This window comes from Cataglyphis hispanica, chromosome 17 (assembly GCF_021464435.1).
Source record: "Cataglyphis hispanica isolate Lineage 1 chromosome 17, ULB_Chis1_1.0, whole genome shotgun sequence".
NCBI lineage: Eukaryota > Metazoa > Arthropoda > Insecta > Hymenoptera > Formicidae > Cataglyphis > Cataglyphis hispanica.
Window position 1 is genome coordinate 3,296,098 of NC_065970.1, and position 15,841 is coordinate 3,311,938.

The 15,841-nt window shown below is 36.7% G+C and overlaps 1 protein-coding gene across 10 annotated transcripts in view; it reads left to right on the plus strand.

Moving 5' to 3' along the window:
* LOC126855830 (four and a half LIM domains protein 2) overlaps window positions 1-15,841 on the plus strand; it is a 108,276-nt gene that overhangs the window by 69,993 nt on the left and 22,442 nt on the right. For 8 of the 10 annotated variants that reach the window (XM_050603821.1, XM_050603815.1, XM_050603817.1 and 5 more), the window contains 3 exons: window positions 1,202-1,376; window positions 2,987-3,220; window positions 3,474-3,683. In XM_050603821.1, coding sequence (XP_050459778.1) covers window positions 1,202-1,376; window positions 2,987-3,220; window positions 3,474-3,683 — 619 coding nt within the window. Of the gene's footprint in view, window positions 1-1,201; window positions 1,377-2,986; window positions 3,221-3,473; window positions 3,684-13,985; window positions 15,651-15,841 lie in introns of those variants that run through there. The other 2 variants (XM_050603813.1, XM_050603814.1) reach the window with 2 other exon arrangements.

Below are 15,841 nucleotides of genomic sequence, written 5' to 3' on the forward strand. Positions count from 1 at the left end.
TCTGAAGGGAGGACTAAATTAAAATGCTAAACGTTTACTTTACGACATCGGCAAATTGATTTCGCATAAATCGGTCTTAAAGTACAAATATACGGATAAGAAGAAAAAAAAAAAATTCTTACGCGATATATAATTCGAGTTCTTATCCGGCAATCACATACGAGAAATGTATAGATATCGCGACGAGGGAAAAGGTCTCCCTCGCATTAATGGTAAGGGTCTCGATGGCCTTGGAATCGACATCCGGAAGGGTGCGGTAGCATAGCCGCCATAAATGTACGCCGCAAATGCATCCCCTTGATTATACGATCGCCGTTCGATACGATAGTCCCAGTATCGATCCGGTGTCCCGCATACACGCTGTATTTCGCGAGTAAAAATTTCCTGTCGCACCCACGTGTCACGTCGTGGCTACAAATATCATATTTTACCTGCCGCGTTAATCTCACCCACGTTTGTTGCGGGGCTATTCGATCTACGATTTATCAATTGTCACTGAATGAGAGATTGTAAAATATAAATGCGTACAGCGATACGAACACTACAAACGCAATTTTTTATATCTATTTTTATGAAAAATATGGAAAGAATTTTTTTCTCAGTTTTAAATTTATCTTCTTGTTTTAAACTTCTGTTATTCTGCATTCTCACAAATTTTGATATAGTTATAATGATGATCTATTTTCAACGCCTTTCCATAATATTTTATTAAAATTACTTAATTATTTTTTTGATAATTAATTAATTAACGATAACAGATATTTAGTATCATAGCAAATGAAATAATAATTAGTAAATGACGATAACTGGAAAGCCAGCCATAAACATTTACAACTGATAGCAATTATATTGTATCTTTGTAGGAATAAAAAAAAATGTCTAATGCAAAAAAAAATTATTGGTCCTCAGCTTAATTAAACGATCATCATACGACATACGAGCACGTATAAAGATAATAAAAGTTTATTGGACACCTCATACATCACTACGCATCATGTCCAGAGTTAATGAATAAGAGCAAATATTTATCAGAGATTTTCTTAGATAAAAAAAAATTGAACCGTGAGACTATAAGAGAATCTCCTATAAGATTCTAATAATCTCTTTATATTAAATAATTTTAATTAAATCAATGTCTATATCGGTTATATCGGCACATAAAGGCTTTGTTATTAATACCGAGATTCTATTTTTCTTTCAGAAAGAACTGCACCAGCTGTAAATGCCCGCGAGAGGCCCACGATGTTTGTCACGAAGAGTGGGTGTCTGTTAGGTCACGTTTGGGACTTAAAGGTGATGAATCAAATGGACCCATTGGTGTGGATCCCAGAGAAAGAGGCCTCGCCTGGGCACCTCCCGGACTTCCATCGCATAAAGTAAATCTATTTCTCTATTCCTTTTTATTTCATTGTGTATGTTAATATAAGAATGAGCATTAATTAAAATATATTACATACAAATTATGTAGGAACGAGCTATGTGTAAGAGATCTTCTGCGTATTTAATTCGCTTATTGCATCAAGACCTAGATATTAATTAATGGCATAATAATATGATAAATAAATAGAGCGCATAAAGAAGATTAAAGATCTATTGTTATATGAAGAGAAAATTATTTTGCTATTTATGTGCATTTAATTAATTGAAACAAAAAATCATAAATAATCGAAGATATCACTATCAAATAAGAATTCCCATAAATATTCTTCAAAATCTTTTCCATTCAATTATATCACATGAAATCTTTTACTTTTACTTGTTACAGAAGTATCTTCATTTTTCAATTTTTTGTTTTTTAATTTTATACAACCATGGCTATCGCGTTTTAATCTTTGGAAAATCTCTCTGTCGCCGTTCGTGCACGAAGTACAGCGAATGGGGTGGTTTCCCTAAACAGTCGTTTGCGGTTTATATCGCGAAGCGAATAGGATAATAACGGGTGATCGTGGGCGAAGGAAAGGTGGAGGAGCGGTGGCCGTGCACAATAAAATAGATGCGCAAGACGTTTGACGGCCGGCGAGAATCTTGCCTGGCATGTCGCCAGTTTTCACTATTTTTCGAAAAGCTCCGACGCAAAGCTTTATGACTTAGAGCTGGCCTTTATCACCGGTGTGTGTTATATTACGGAGGGATCCTCGCGCTTTTTTACGAGTCCCGGGCCACTCGGGGCCAATCAGCACTGTGATTGCATTTATGATGTTTTCGATATCCGTGCGGGATATTGAAACCGCATCGTGTAGCTTGTTACCACGTTCTTTCGCTAAATAAGAGAAAAAAGGTCACAGTTCTCATGTGCGAAAGCCGGAGAGAAAAATACAATCGCAATAATACCGATATTCTCTGAGAGAGATATTGTAAAGAGATACCGTAATCAGATACCGTTATCATAAACATAATATTTATCGTGGAGGGAGAGATTAAAATCCTAACTTTTTTTTTTATATTATATAACTTCACAGTTATTAAGCTTATAAGATTTTTTTACACTTGTCCATTTGTACGATTTTATTTTTATATAATTAAAAAAAATCTCAAATTAATATTCAAGAAAATAGACCCTCGAATTTTTCTCATAAATTGTGAGTTTTTATATTTTTGTGTATATATGCCATAGAGTAAATCTTTTTTTATATAATTCAAGAAACAGATATATGTCATTTTTATAAAAATTAAAAACTTTTTATGAAACAATCTACCGTGTCATAAAATAAGAAAACTTTATTAATTTTATATTAACATTAAAATATCTCTTTTTGCATTTGACATTTAATGTAAGAAATATAGGTGATTAAAAAATTTTAATTAATCCCAAAAAATTATTTATGAAGTTTAGAATTTAATTAAAAATTATGAAAATTATTTACCTGTTTACTGCGTTGCTTGACATTTGCATATATTAACAAGAACAAAAAATTTATCAGCACTGACAATTTGAATGTACTTGCAATCTATTATACACAAGATACTAATGAAATACTTTTCGCAGATAGAAGAATATTTCTCGATGCTACCAGAGATAGCTATACCGAGACTCGGCACGCCTGGCGAGCGACACAGAGACCGTCAGTTGGCGATCCAATTGCCTAAACAGGATCTAGCAAGGGCCTACTGTCGACATTTGGATCCCAAACATGCCAGCAGCGCCGACGATTTTATGGCTGCCAGAAACGAGATCGCCCTGGACATCGGTAGCGTGCAGGAAGTTCTCGAAAGAGATCTCGTACGTATATAGAAATATTCTAAACACTTTATATCTTGTATGACATAAAAATTTACAAAATTGTTCATCGATTGTCAAAGGTGATCCCTTCTCGATTCAATTTCATTTGTCAGAGATCAAGAATTGATCCGCGAATTGTTAAAAAAGTTGCTGACGTTATACAACGCTTTTGAGATTAATTCCGAGTCGTAAATCTGTATGCGTACGCGTATTGACAGCATCGAGATTTCTAATACCCACTTTTGTCTTGTAGGAGTGCGGCGTGTGCGGATTGTCCCTGAAGTACGGTAGCCTCGCTGTGTCAGCTAGCAAACTAGGTCTCCTTTATCATCCGGCGTGCTTCAGCTGCGCGGATTGCAAAGAGCTCCTGGTCGATCTTGCTTATTGCGTACACGATGACACGCTTTTCTGCGAGAGGCATTATGCGGAACAGCTTAAACCGAGATGTGCCGCGTGCGACGAGGTGAGTAATCATATTTTCTAAGCGTTTCTTTATTATATATGAAACATGTACATATATTTATATATATATATAGTACAATTGTAGCTTGAGATTTAATGTTCTCGTGATTTGTTATTGTGTGAAATTGCCGTGAAAAAATTTGTATCTATCTTGATCAGTAATTTTATGTATCATAAGAAATTTTATTTGTCAAATAATCTATAAAATATTCTATCATTATAAAATGAAATTTTTATATACTCATCAAAATATGATTTGTTGAATGATTTTAAATTTAATTTTTGCAGCCTTGAATATTAAGATATTCAATGCCAAGAATTAACTAATAGAATAAAAATGAAAAAGAATATGATATTAAAATGTCAATTTTTTTAAAGAGAAAATTATAGAAAACATTTATGATATAAAAATATCAAACTTGGAAATTCGAAAAATGTATTCTATTCGTCACATATAAAATTCAATGTAATATTGATATAATAATTTAATGCAATGTTTCATATAAACATAAATATTATCATGTTTGAAAGTTGCGCCAAAGTTTCTCAAAATATTATTCAGTATCAATTACTCTACAGAATATTTAAACAAACTATAAGATTAAAAACTCTTTCTCTTGATGTAAAAATCAAATATTTACCTAAGATCCATTCATTACAAAGTAATAGATAGATGATGTAAAATTTGCTAAGAAGAAAATATAATATTATCGTTAGGCGTTAATGAAGAAAAGTCGAAGTAAGTAGTCGAAGCAGGTAATCGTCAGACCGCAGTGGATATTGAGTTTATCCGCAGCCGTCTGCCTTACCGGCCACGAGATGTATCTACTTAATGCAATGTTCTGCAAAACTCTACCAATTGGCAATAGATACCAATATCAATAAATGTATGATTTTGATGAAAGCGTAATTGCATGAAGATACGAATTCATTTAGTTCGATTTTTTTTTTTTTTTTTTACAACACCATTATATAAAAGTTAAAAAATATTGTATAAAAATTTCAAATGCACAAAGAGGAAAGAATCGAAGGCAGCGCGTTTGGTATAGTTTGTAATTTAAATTTGCAATATCGCGTATGGAATTTAATAATACGCAATCCGATCTACATCCGACTGTGTGCATATTTATTCCCGGAATATGTTGAAAGAGTCGTCTTGTCCATTTAAGGCATTGTCGCGATGGTGTAAGAGGCTACGTCTCAAACATACCCTACATCATCTCGCCAGACGTTTTATTACGCCGATGGCATTGCTTTTACATTAAGACTTGAAATCTCGATGACCCAAATATAAGCGTTCTTGCCAAGGACTAAATGTTCAGTCTACCTGCAATTTGCTTTTCAATGATCGCGAATCATTAACATAAGCTAAAATCGCTTCTCCACAGAAATCCGCATCCTATCTTTACATTGCACAAAAATATGCCACACAAATTGGCAGATTAATATCCTATGTTTCGTATACTATATAATATTATATATAAAAATAATAAAGAATTAAAAAATATTTAAAGAATTAAAAAATTAACAATTTAAAGTGAAAAGCGGAAAGTACCATTTTTTTTTTTGTGAAATAATATAACTCTTTGTTTGAAAAAAATATCTAAAATATATTTGCATATTTATTTTTTATATAAAATGACATAAATGGCATATGATATGGACATTTCCGTTTTTGGCATTATTGATCTTGACATAGACTCTTTTTAAAATAATAAAATAAGTTTGAAGATGTTAATAATCTTTTTAACCTTCCAATTTATGCTATCTAATACGTCAGATAATAAATAATCTATTTATCGCAATTTATTTGGAGACGTTATATAGGATGAGCCCCAAACATTCTGGCCAGACTTTGAGATTTTATAAGACATTTAATTCCGAACAAAAAGTTTGCCATTCTATATACTACGAAATATTGTGCGAAGTGGTGCCAATATAGAAGATATAAAAGAAGAGATATTAGAGAGTCTCTTCCTAAAATATCTGGAGAATAATAATAAATGTCGCGCGAGATCGTGCGCTGTTGTCTCGCTTGTTGCGCAGAAACTGGGCCACTTTCGGCTTTATTTAGATGAACCAAAATAGAGATCGAGGAGGATAGCGAAGGTACATCATACTCGGTCGTTCATCACTCTCCGAACTGTGCAATGCAAATTGTATTACGACAACAGCGCGGATCTTCAATCCGTCCGCGAAGATTCTCAGTTTTTTATAATGTCATCTACCAAGTCAATCGGTTATAATAATTTATATGAAATGAAATATTACGTAAGAAATTGATAGTAATATATAAAAAAGAGAAATTCGCGAAGAGCAATGAGTTTGTCATAAACTTATTTATGTTGATGGAAAAAACAGTATTGACATTTGTATTGACATTTAATTATTTTATTTGCTCGAATATATGCAAAAGTCTTTTGAATCAGCAAAGAGAAATTCTCCATCGTATGAATATGAAAATTATTGATGCCTCAATTTTTTAATTTAATAAAGATTTCATTACGTTTTTAAAAAATATGCAATATATATAAATATATTATTATATATATATATATATATATATATATATATATATATATATATAAAATGAAAAATTCTTTAATTCCTTGAAATAAAATTATATAGTATTTAGATATTTATTTCTAAATATTTATCAGATTATTACAAATTCCATTGGAAATAAATATTAAAAACTACAATTTTTCGCTGTAATTTATGTATGTCTCGAAGACTTACGTAACATAATGTGATTCAAGATGTGAAAATATCACATCTCGATATATTGTTCGGTTCTTCGAGGTCGCGAAATTTGGATGCATTCACGAAATATGAAGCATCAACTATTTTCTCAAGAAATGTCGCCTCGAACTGGTTTTAATCCAACCGGAAACCTCTCGTGCTTTAATCCTTCGGCCAGTCAGTAATCTATTTTGATTCCTTGTCGAAGCTCCCACCACGATGGGAGTTTCTATCCAGAGACTGACCCGTTCGGATCTTTTATTAGAGGCAGTCAGAGAGTTTCAGGAAGGGAACGAAAGACGACGAAAGTGCGAGATAAAATCGCCGCAATATCCCTATATCGCGATAGTAGAATTCATATCTTCGATCCATGGAAAATGATCTTCGATCGAGCGATCTCTCTTTTTCGTTAATCCATTAAAATAGAAAGTGACCGTGCCTTTCCTTGAAACGAAATCTTTCGTGACTACCACGGTCGTGCCTGCGGTCATTCGAGAAAAAGGTGGTTTCGAATTTCGGTAAGTGAAGTGCGCCAGCGCGTAGGCAGACACAGGTTGCGCGATAATCGCGCGAGGAAAAATGTTTACGGGTCAGCTGCCAAGAGATGATGTCCGCGACCGCGCGAGCATCCGCAAAGAAAAATCGTCGCGTCACGCGAGACGGACAAAATTCCACGAGATCAGCCACTTGCTAATCGATTTATGTCTGTATATCTGATAATAAAGTATACGAAAACACACACCCCCCCCACAAAAAAAAAAAAACAACATATACATTTCCCTTTCCCATTCGACATAGAATTACGGCGCGTCTAAAAATACAGAACAATTTACAAAGACAATTCACGCCACACTATACTTATAATGTTGCGATGCAAAATTCCGATCGTCTAATGAAAAGAAGATTGAATAATGGAATATTCAGCGCGATATTTAATTTAAATTATGATGAAAAAATTAATTAAATATTATTCTAATAAATACTTCCGTCCGAAAAATTATAGAAACACGAAATCGATGTAATTTACGGAATATTAATTGAAAATATATTGTATAAAAGTTTGGTGAGAGTGGATTTTTTTTTTTACGCGAAGAGACGCGCGATTTTTCGGCACGGCGGCGGTTGGCGTTTCCTATCGAGACTTTGCGAGTGTTCTGAGCTTTAGACAAGCAAGTAGCGGAATTTATACAAAAGCATGGCGTAATAGTGACGCAATACGTCGTAATAGCATCGCCGTAAAATTCTGGCACATTGTCTATTTCGGGCGAGAGTAGCATTTTTGCCACGACTAACCGCTGCGCAGAAATCAATATACAAACTTGCGACTGTAGTATCTTATTAATACTCATTTAACAATATTGCCTTTTTTGTGTAACTAATTTACCATAAAGTAGTTAACACAATTAATTTATTCCTTAAAACCTCCTTTAAAAGAAGATATTTCTGAAGATGTTAAATATTAGCGTTAAATATATTTTGCAATTTTTAAGAGTATCGTAAAATTTATTTTTCCTTATAAAGATCGTGCGTGACAAAAATTAGAAAAAATATATTTATTAAAAATATTTGTTACCTAATCTATTAAAAAGAAAAATATATTTTTCTTTTATATTATTTCTTTAAATTCATTTGTTTATATGAATATTTTATATTCAAGACGATAAATAGAACGAGAGTAGTATGAGATAACGTTCTACGATTTCAATTAATGACAGCCAACATTGTGTAATCTGTAGATGAATGGCGTCTAACGGAAACAATTAGAAAGCCAGTGACATCCCGGTAAAGAATCGCCACGTGACGGCGAAGGGTTGCGCGTTTCAAACGCCAGGCATTCCAGCTAGGTCTTTGCACTTGACCATTTCCTGGTTGCCAGAACTACATCTCGTCTCAATCAGTCAGGTCTCTCCCGCTATTAATTACTCCTGACACTTCGGTCTATTGACTGAAACAAACAGCCCGGACCTCTCGAAGATTATTTCGCAAACAAGTTACTTGGCACGTTTATTTTAAGATTTTTTGAAATATAATATGATTTCTACTGTACAGTTCAGTCTTGTTTATTTTTTACAAATAGCTCATTTGTTTCGCGGAAAATAATGTAATTAAAAAGTTTTATAATCGAAACGCATTTATTTCGCAAAAAAAAAAAACTGTTCCAGATTCGTTTGCAAAAATAATCCGATAACAAAACGAATTATTTTGTCGAATAATAAATAAAGCGTCGACAAAAATGATGGATATGAATCCGAAAATATATGTTGTAATTTGACTCGTGCGTAAAAGTTAATGCAAGTAAAAAAAACTTCAGAATCAAAGGAGAGAGAGAGAGAGAGAAGAAGAAAAAAAACAAAGAGGGAGAGAAAAGCCTGTGTAAATTGCGAAATGAGATCACGGTCGGTTCAATGCCGATACATCCGATGTCAAGTAGAAGTAGCACTGATTAAAGAGACAAGGGTTCCTTCGATCATAAGAAAATAATTTCGGTGCGGCGGAACGGACTAGGCAAAGCCGCTTTAATCTAATTCAGTCGGCTTACTTAAATGAGTGTGGCGAATGGGAGTTTTCGAGTGGCACGCTTTTCTTCGGCCGTGGCCACGCTCGCTGTTCGTCGCCATTCGATCATCGACCGAAATAGCATTGGCATTGTTCCGTTTCTCTCCAGAAGAACCGGGCGCAGACAAGGAGGTCGACTAATTTCGATCCCTTCGCCTCCGCCGCCGATACGATACGATACGATATCATGCGCGCGCTCCTTCTATGTCGCAATTACTACACTGGCCTCTCTCTCTCTCTCTCTTTCTTTCTTCCTCTCTCAAAATAGTCGGAATGTTTGACATTATTTTTACGATTCATCGATTAGCCATTATCCACAAACGGCATGCAGGGAGGACCAAGCTGCGCGTCTACTCTTGACTTTTATGGATAAAGTCAAGGTCCTCCACCCAAACAGTCGAAACAATTTTTACTTTTCGATTAGATGCAATCCTATTGCATGCACGCTTCCACGATTCATCATTAAAAAATCATATCGTTATTTATAATAAAATTGGTATTATTTAGATATTCTCTTATATTTGTTTTATTATTCAATTTTTTTAATTTATTCTCTCTACACAAATTAAACATATACAGTTTGCATTTATACACATACGTGTACGTGTAAAAATTTCATCTAAGCGCTTTATTTAAATTACTTGGAGATTCACGTCGAAATGCATGAGCCTCTCTTACACAATAAATCTCATTCGAACGAAAAACTTTATCGCGTCTTGGATTAATTACTATCGTGTGCCACGGAAACTTTGACGTGTCGAATAATCTGTTCGAGTAAATCCGCGATGCGAGACCCCGCAAGACGTAGCATCGATTTATTTTGGTTTGCATCCCAATACGCTGTCGACATATACGTTTATTTTCGGCGCCAGTCGGGGAAGTGGTCCGGTGGATTGCGCAGCCGATTCTCACCCACTCGTGACCGCGTGTTTCGCGATTCTCTTAGCCCCGCGAGGCGTGCCTTCATGTTATTTGGAATGTTAATGGAGCGTGTCTCGCATTTATACAAAAATTCGAAAAGATAACAATAAGTAGGTTTAATGAAATATCGTAGGAGATTATCGTGATCTGTCTTTATAATCGATCTTTCGATTTCATTATCAAATAACTAAAGTCTAATGCAATCATTTTCCTATCAAATATTTCTTACAATTTTTTCTTTTCAAAAATCCAACTCTTAGCAGTTGTAATTTTTTTTTTTTTATTGGACGTGTGCGTTTATAATTTTCTGAATTTATTATTATTATTTTTTTTTTTTTAATGTTAGCAGAAATGGTTTTTATTGGGTATTTATTATATCTCATCACTCACTTAAGAAAAAAAAAAATACTTCCCGATATACTTTATCTCGAAAACTCTTAATAAAATTCATAAATAATATTAATTTTTTGTACCGAGAAATGATTGAGTCATATTTTACTCAACATATTCAGCACTTATCGTAATTATTAATATCGTAAAATTTATTTGCTGCTAATAAGAAAAGAGAAGATCGAATTTTCTTTCTTAAAAAGAAGTGAGAAAGAATAAATAAACCAATATTATATGAAAACAATTATTATCAGTGTCAATTGTATTATGGGCATATTAGATTTTTATTTCGGAATAATGCAATTACAATACACAATATGTGAGTTAATGTTGCAAAATGGATTATAATGCAAATGGATTTCTTATTTACGTTTGATTGGTTTATGCCAACGCAATTAAATCTCTGACACGTAAATTATCAGCGCGGTGCAAGAAAAGCCATTTTTTAAATCTTCATTATATGCATTATATACAATTTATTAAACCAATATTAAAATAATTGTAAAATGCATTATGCTTTCTTTATTTTATTTCCGATGAATACTGCGCCGATTGTGAATATCAATGCAGCCTAATTATATTATTAAATGTACAAGTTTACGATTTTCTTTTTCGTTAATATTTTCTCCCTGTTGAGTTTCAAAAATTTTTCTAAATACTTGGAAAGGAATTTTATATCTACTACAACATTATCGAGAAAAAATAAAATCCTCCCTGAATGCACGTGTGTTTGGCTTGTGCAACCCCCGTCATCAATAACGCGATAACGCGTGTTCGTCCATTTAGCAGACGCTCGTTCTTATCTTCATTTTTGTCACATCGCTATCTTGAGTTTTCTCGCTTGTGACGTAAGGCGAAAAAGCAGCCGCGGGGGAGGCTGCTTCGTTGCTTTCATTGAAATTCGAATTCCATCATTTGCGTTTAGCATCACGTTACACGCGAATATGGATCATCGAGATTCGATGAGCTCGCCCCCCGACCACCGCCCCTCTCCCCGATATCTTCACGTTGGAGGCGCGCCAGAGCGACGTACCGCGCGCAAAATACGCGTATCAGGGATCATCTCGCGTCCTGACGCTGATTCGCGAGTTGAGGTAAGCGAACTGAGGTAACCGAAATAAAATCTATCGAGATTATGAGCCAGCAACAGTTCGTCGGGCAATCGCGGCCGATCGCGCGACGCGTCCACGATCATCATCGTGTATTTGGAGCAGGCGCGGAATATTTGGGGAATCAAATGCGGAGCTAATTTAGTATTGCAACGCGGATCATTCTTGACCCCGTTAGTAGTCGCGCGAAAATGTTGCTTCCAATGTTATTTGAGAACCCATACGCATATTCTCCATTTTCGGATTCCATTTTTATATATATATATATATATATAATAAATTCAGAATTCTTCGAGTTGGACCTATGCGTGCTCTAAATTAAATATTTAGTATTTTATTATAAAATATTAAGTATTTTATTTATTCAAATGTATAATACACACACACTCTCTTGAGAGAAAAATCTTAGAACAGTTAAAAAAAAAAAAAAGGAAAGGCCGAAGAATTTAAATGTCATCATTTGCGATATAAAACAAAATACTAGAGAATTATTCATGCGACTGCACGCGTTTGATTGAGAGCATTATAGAATTAATATTTTTATATTTTTATTAATATTATGGTCTAATAAGATTAATGAGACATTAATCTGATAAAGGCTTTTTATGTAATATCTATTATTTGTAATATATTAAGGGAGTAGAATAAATATATATAGTTAAAAGAAATTAAAAAAACTTTAAAATAGCCTATCAATTACACTCGAATGCGTCATCATCATGGATAATTGCCAAATTAATGCATCAGAGCAATTATCAAAGCCTAAAAATTTTGTTTACTTCTCAAGTATATGAGATCTCTACGTTTCTGGCAGCCACGTGAGATCAGCGGCGTCATCACATGGTCAAAATATTCGGAGTCGTTTTAACGAACTGCAGAGTCGCATCTAATGCGTACTAATACATCGGCGAGCTTGCTCCTCCGACTAGGCTCCCTCGTCGGAATTAAGTCACGTTATTGACCGGACACGATCGACTAGGCTCGCTAGTATTCTGAATCCGCGCGGTGCTGGTGGCTGCCGCGAATCGGCATCGTTAATTATCGTTCACCGCTGATCCATCGCCCGAGACATTAAGGACAGGAACTCAGGTCCAGGGACATTCGGGCTAACTTTAGCCTTTAGCCCGGTCCCGCGCATCGTATAACGACGTCTCGCGACGTCTCGAGACATAACGAGCCGACGACTACCACGACCTGGCCAGCCGCTTTTGCCCGCGGAAAATAAAACAGTGCTCCGGCCGCCATCCGGCCGCATGGATAAGCCGATAATCGCGTGATCGGATGCGTGATCTTCGCGTTCCGATCAGCTATCGTTTGCGCCCAATCATTTCGATATCGAAAATCGGAAAGGAGAGAGAAAGAGAGAAGGAGAGAGACGTCGCATTGACGCGTGAAGAGGACTACGTTTACTACGTCTCAGTGGTAGAATAGAGTGACGCGTGGGTGGCCCGGCCCCCTCTCAGGATCACGTAATCGCCGTCTGTCTTCCCTCGGTGACGTCACCGACACCAAGAATTATTACCGTGCTTATGACAGACCGGTGCTCACGCTGCTAAAGAAACTGCCTCGTGCGAATGGTCGATCCGAACGATGCTTTCAGGAAAGAGTACTGGAATACTGATGGATCCCTGAAAAGATGCAAAGGAAATATCCAGGAAAGAGTTACCTGAGATGAAATTCCTCGCGAATCGTATCTCACTTTTTCTCTATTTGAACGCGCGAGGGATCTTACGTCTCTCGAATTCGTCTGACGTCGTATATTCCCTCGAGGAAACATCGGCACCGATCGCAAGAACTCCTGGGAATCCTGGGACAAAGTAGAAGACAAGTGTTGCAATTGGGTTTTCGTATTCATGTCGTCTGCCAAAATTGTTCTGCATCGAATTGAATACAGAGCTAATCTTGTGCGTTACACAAATTGCGACTATTCTCGAGAGAGAAGCTCCACAGAAGTTCTCGCGAAAATAATCGATGACAAGACACGTCCCCGAGCCACTCGGTGTAGATCGTGACGAATCCAAGGAAAGAAATAAAACTCACTATCTACTGAATCGAGTCATTCTCTTTCTCTCTTTACGTGAGAGTTGTTCATCAGAAATTATCATTGAGATGAAAACAAAATTAATAAATCGTGATATCAATTATCACGCGATCCTTGTTCAATAAAAATCTTCCCAATTGCAGATTTTTCTGAAAACTTATATAAAGATTATCTTCTCCGATATTAAATTTTAGTCAGTAATAAGTTAGCAATGTGCAATCCTTCTAGATGAAAAGTGAAGAATTAGATCATCATTTGAAATGCTGCCAGAGCATAATTATTTATAGCTAATTGAATGTACGAAAGCAGCAATTTGGATTATGCAACAAGACTGTAATAGATGTATCAATATATAACCAAGACATTTATAATCAATTAACAATATAAACAAGACTATAATCTCGTCAATTGATACACAATTCTTAGAAAAAAAAAAATCTGTCTTAAGCTGAACTTCACTTTCAATCTACGATAAATGAATCCTTGACAATGAATCCATGTGTAAACGAGCTAAATTCTTAGGAAAATCCGAATCATTTAATCATTACCTCGATCGAAGATGGGCTTATTGTTATCAGTGCTAGTCGGCTGCGTCGGCGTTCTAGAGCTGCTGGCATGTCTACGACACGCGTCCGATGGCGTAGTGATTGGCATCAATCCGCCAACACCGTGCCTCTCATATCACGAGCCAGCGAACAACGACGTTCAGAGCATCCACGATTCCTTCTGTAGCTTCAGCCACTCGACCAATGTGCGGCTTCCTCGCAGCGCCAAGCACAAGCTTGAGAATCTGCACGAGTACAGTCTGAGAGTGCGAAGCGAGCTCCGATCCTTGGACAGAAATTTCGACGGTCGAAGCACGCTGTCGGAGTGCAGCACTAGGTATTTGCTCGGTGGCTCGAAGCCGGACTCGAGACTCAGTCCAGATTTAAATTATATCCAAGAGAACGAGGAAACGTGGACAATCGATCGACGTGATTATAACAATGAGGATGATTATGTCGAGACGAAGAGATCCTTGGAGAAGATCAACGCGGAGATCACAGAGAGTTTGCAGCAAGTCGCGCGATCATTGGCCCCACCGGAGCCGGAAAAGTATGTTCGAATACCGACGCCGATCCCATTCGATCATGATGAAGAGGAAGTGTCCGTCTCCTCGAGCGAGGTGGACACGTCCTTCGACCAGGACTCGGGCAACGAAGCGCCCACCATGAGATCCTTCGACTGTCTTCCGGTTGTTAAAAAGTACAAAGACTCGCAATCGGCTTCGTCGGTTGACGAATCCGATCACGAGGAGAGGATGATCAGGCGAAGAACCCCGCGAAAATCACCCTCGAGATCCCCGGTTCTTTCGAAGAAGCTGAAAAGCACCGAGATTTCTAAGAAAATGCAAAATCTCTCCAACGATCTTCTGAAAATCGACTCGACTGTCGATGCAGTTATCGAGGAAAAGAGCGTTGTCAGCCAGAAGAAAGCCAAGTCTGGCAAATCCTCGACAACGATTCTGAGAAAGCCCACTAGACTGAAATCGAGAAATGCGGAGATCAGTAAGTCGGCGGAAAATTTGAGCGCGAAAAAGTCGAAGAGAAGTCGCGAACCCGAACGTCGCAAGTCTGATATATCCGTGCAAACGGTACGGGACTTACTGAGGGATATGTCGACGAATACGTCACCGACCAACAGTCCACAGTTGTCGAGATCGGAGAGCAAGAAGAGCGTTTCGGTGGAAGTGCAGACCACACTGGAGGACATCCTATTGGAGGATGAAGTCTTGAAAGAATTGGAGAACAACGTCGTCGGGCTGTCCGAGAGCAGAAGAGATCTGTCCTTTCGTGGCAGCTCCGCCAAAAAATCCTTCAAAAGCAAAAGATTTCGGTCCAATTCGAGAGACAAGTCGGACGATCACGATAGACAGGCTTACACGGCGACCAATGCTGTCTCCTCCGTGGAGAAATCGCGGAGGAACAAGACGTTGAAAGTGTCCAGCTTCGAAGACGCCAGCGAGGAGGACTACGAGAGAATCAGAAGCGTTATTTTCGACTCCTCGAAAGAATCAAATGGCTGGCGTGGGAAAAGGAGGGAGGATTCGAGATCAATGTCATCGTTCGAGGAAGACGATGACGAATTTGTGGACGCGGAGGATGTGAGTTCCGGAAGGCCACCTATACAGTACACGACACCCGACACCGATCAGAATAAAGCATTCTGGGTAATACGCTTGACAATTGAAGCCATGCGTCTCATAACTGCACAAATCCTAGTTTAAAACTAAATCAATAATAAATATTTTTATTTTAATTTCCCAGAATGACATAAATTTTTGTATTAAACGAAATAAGTCGGTACATAATTTAAAAATATAATTATAATTATAATTTATTTATTATTAATAATTAATTT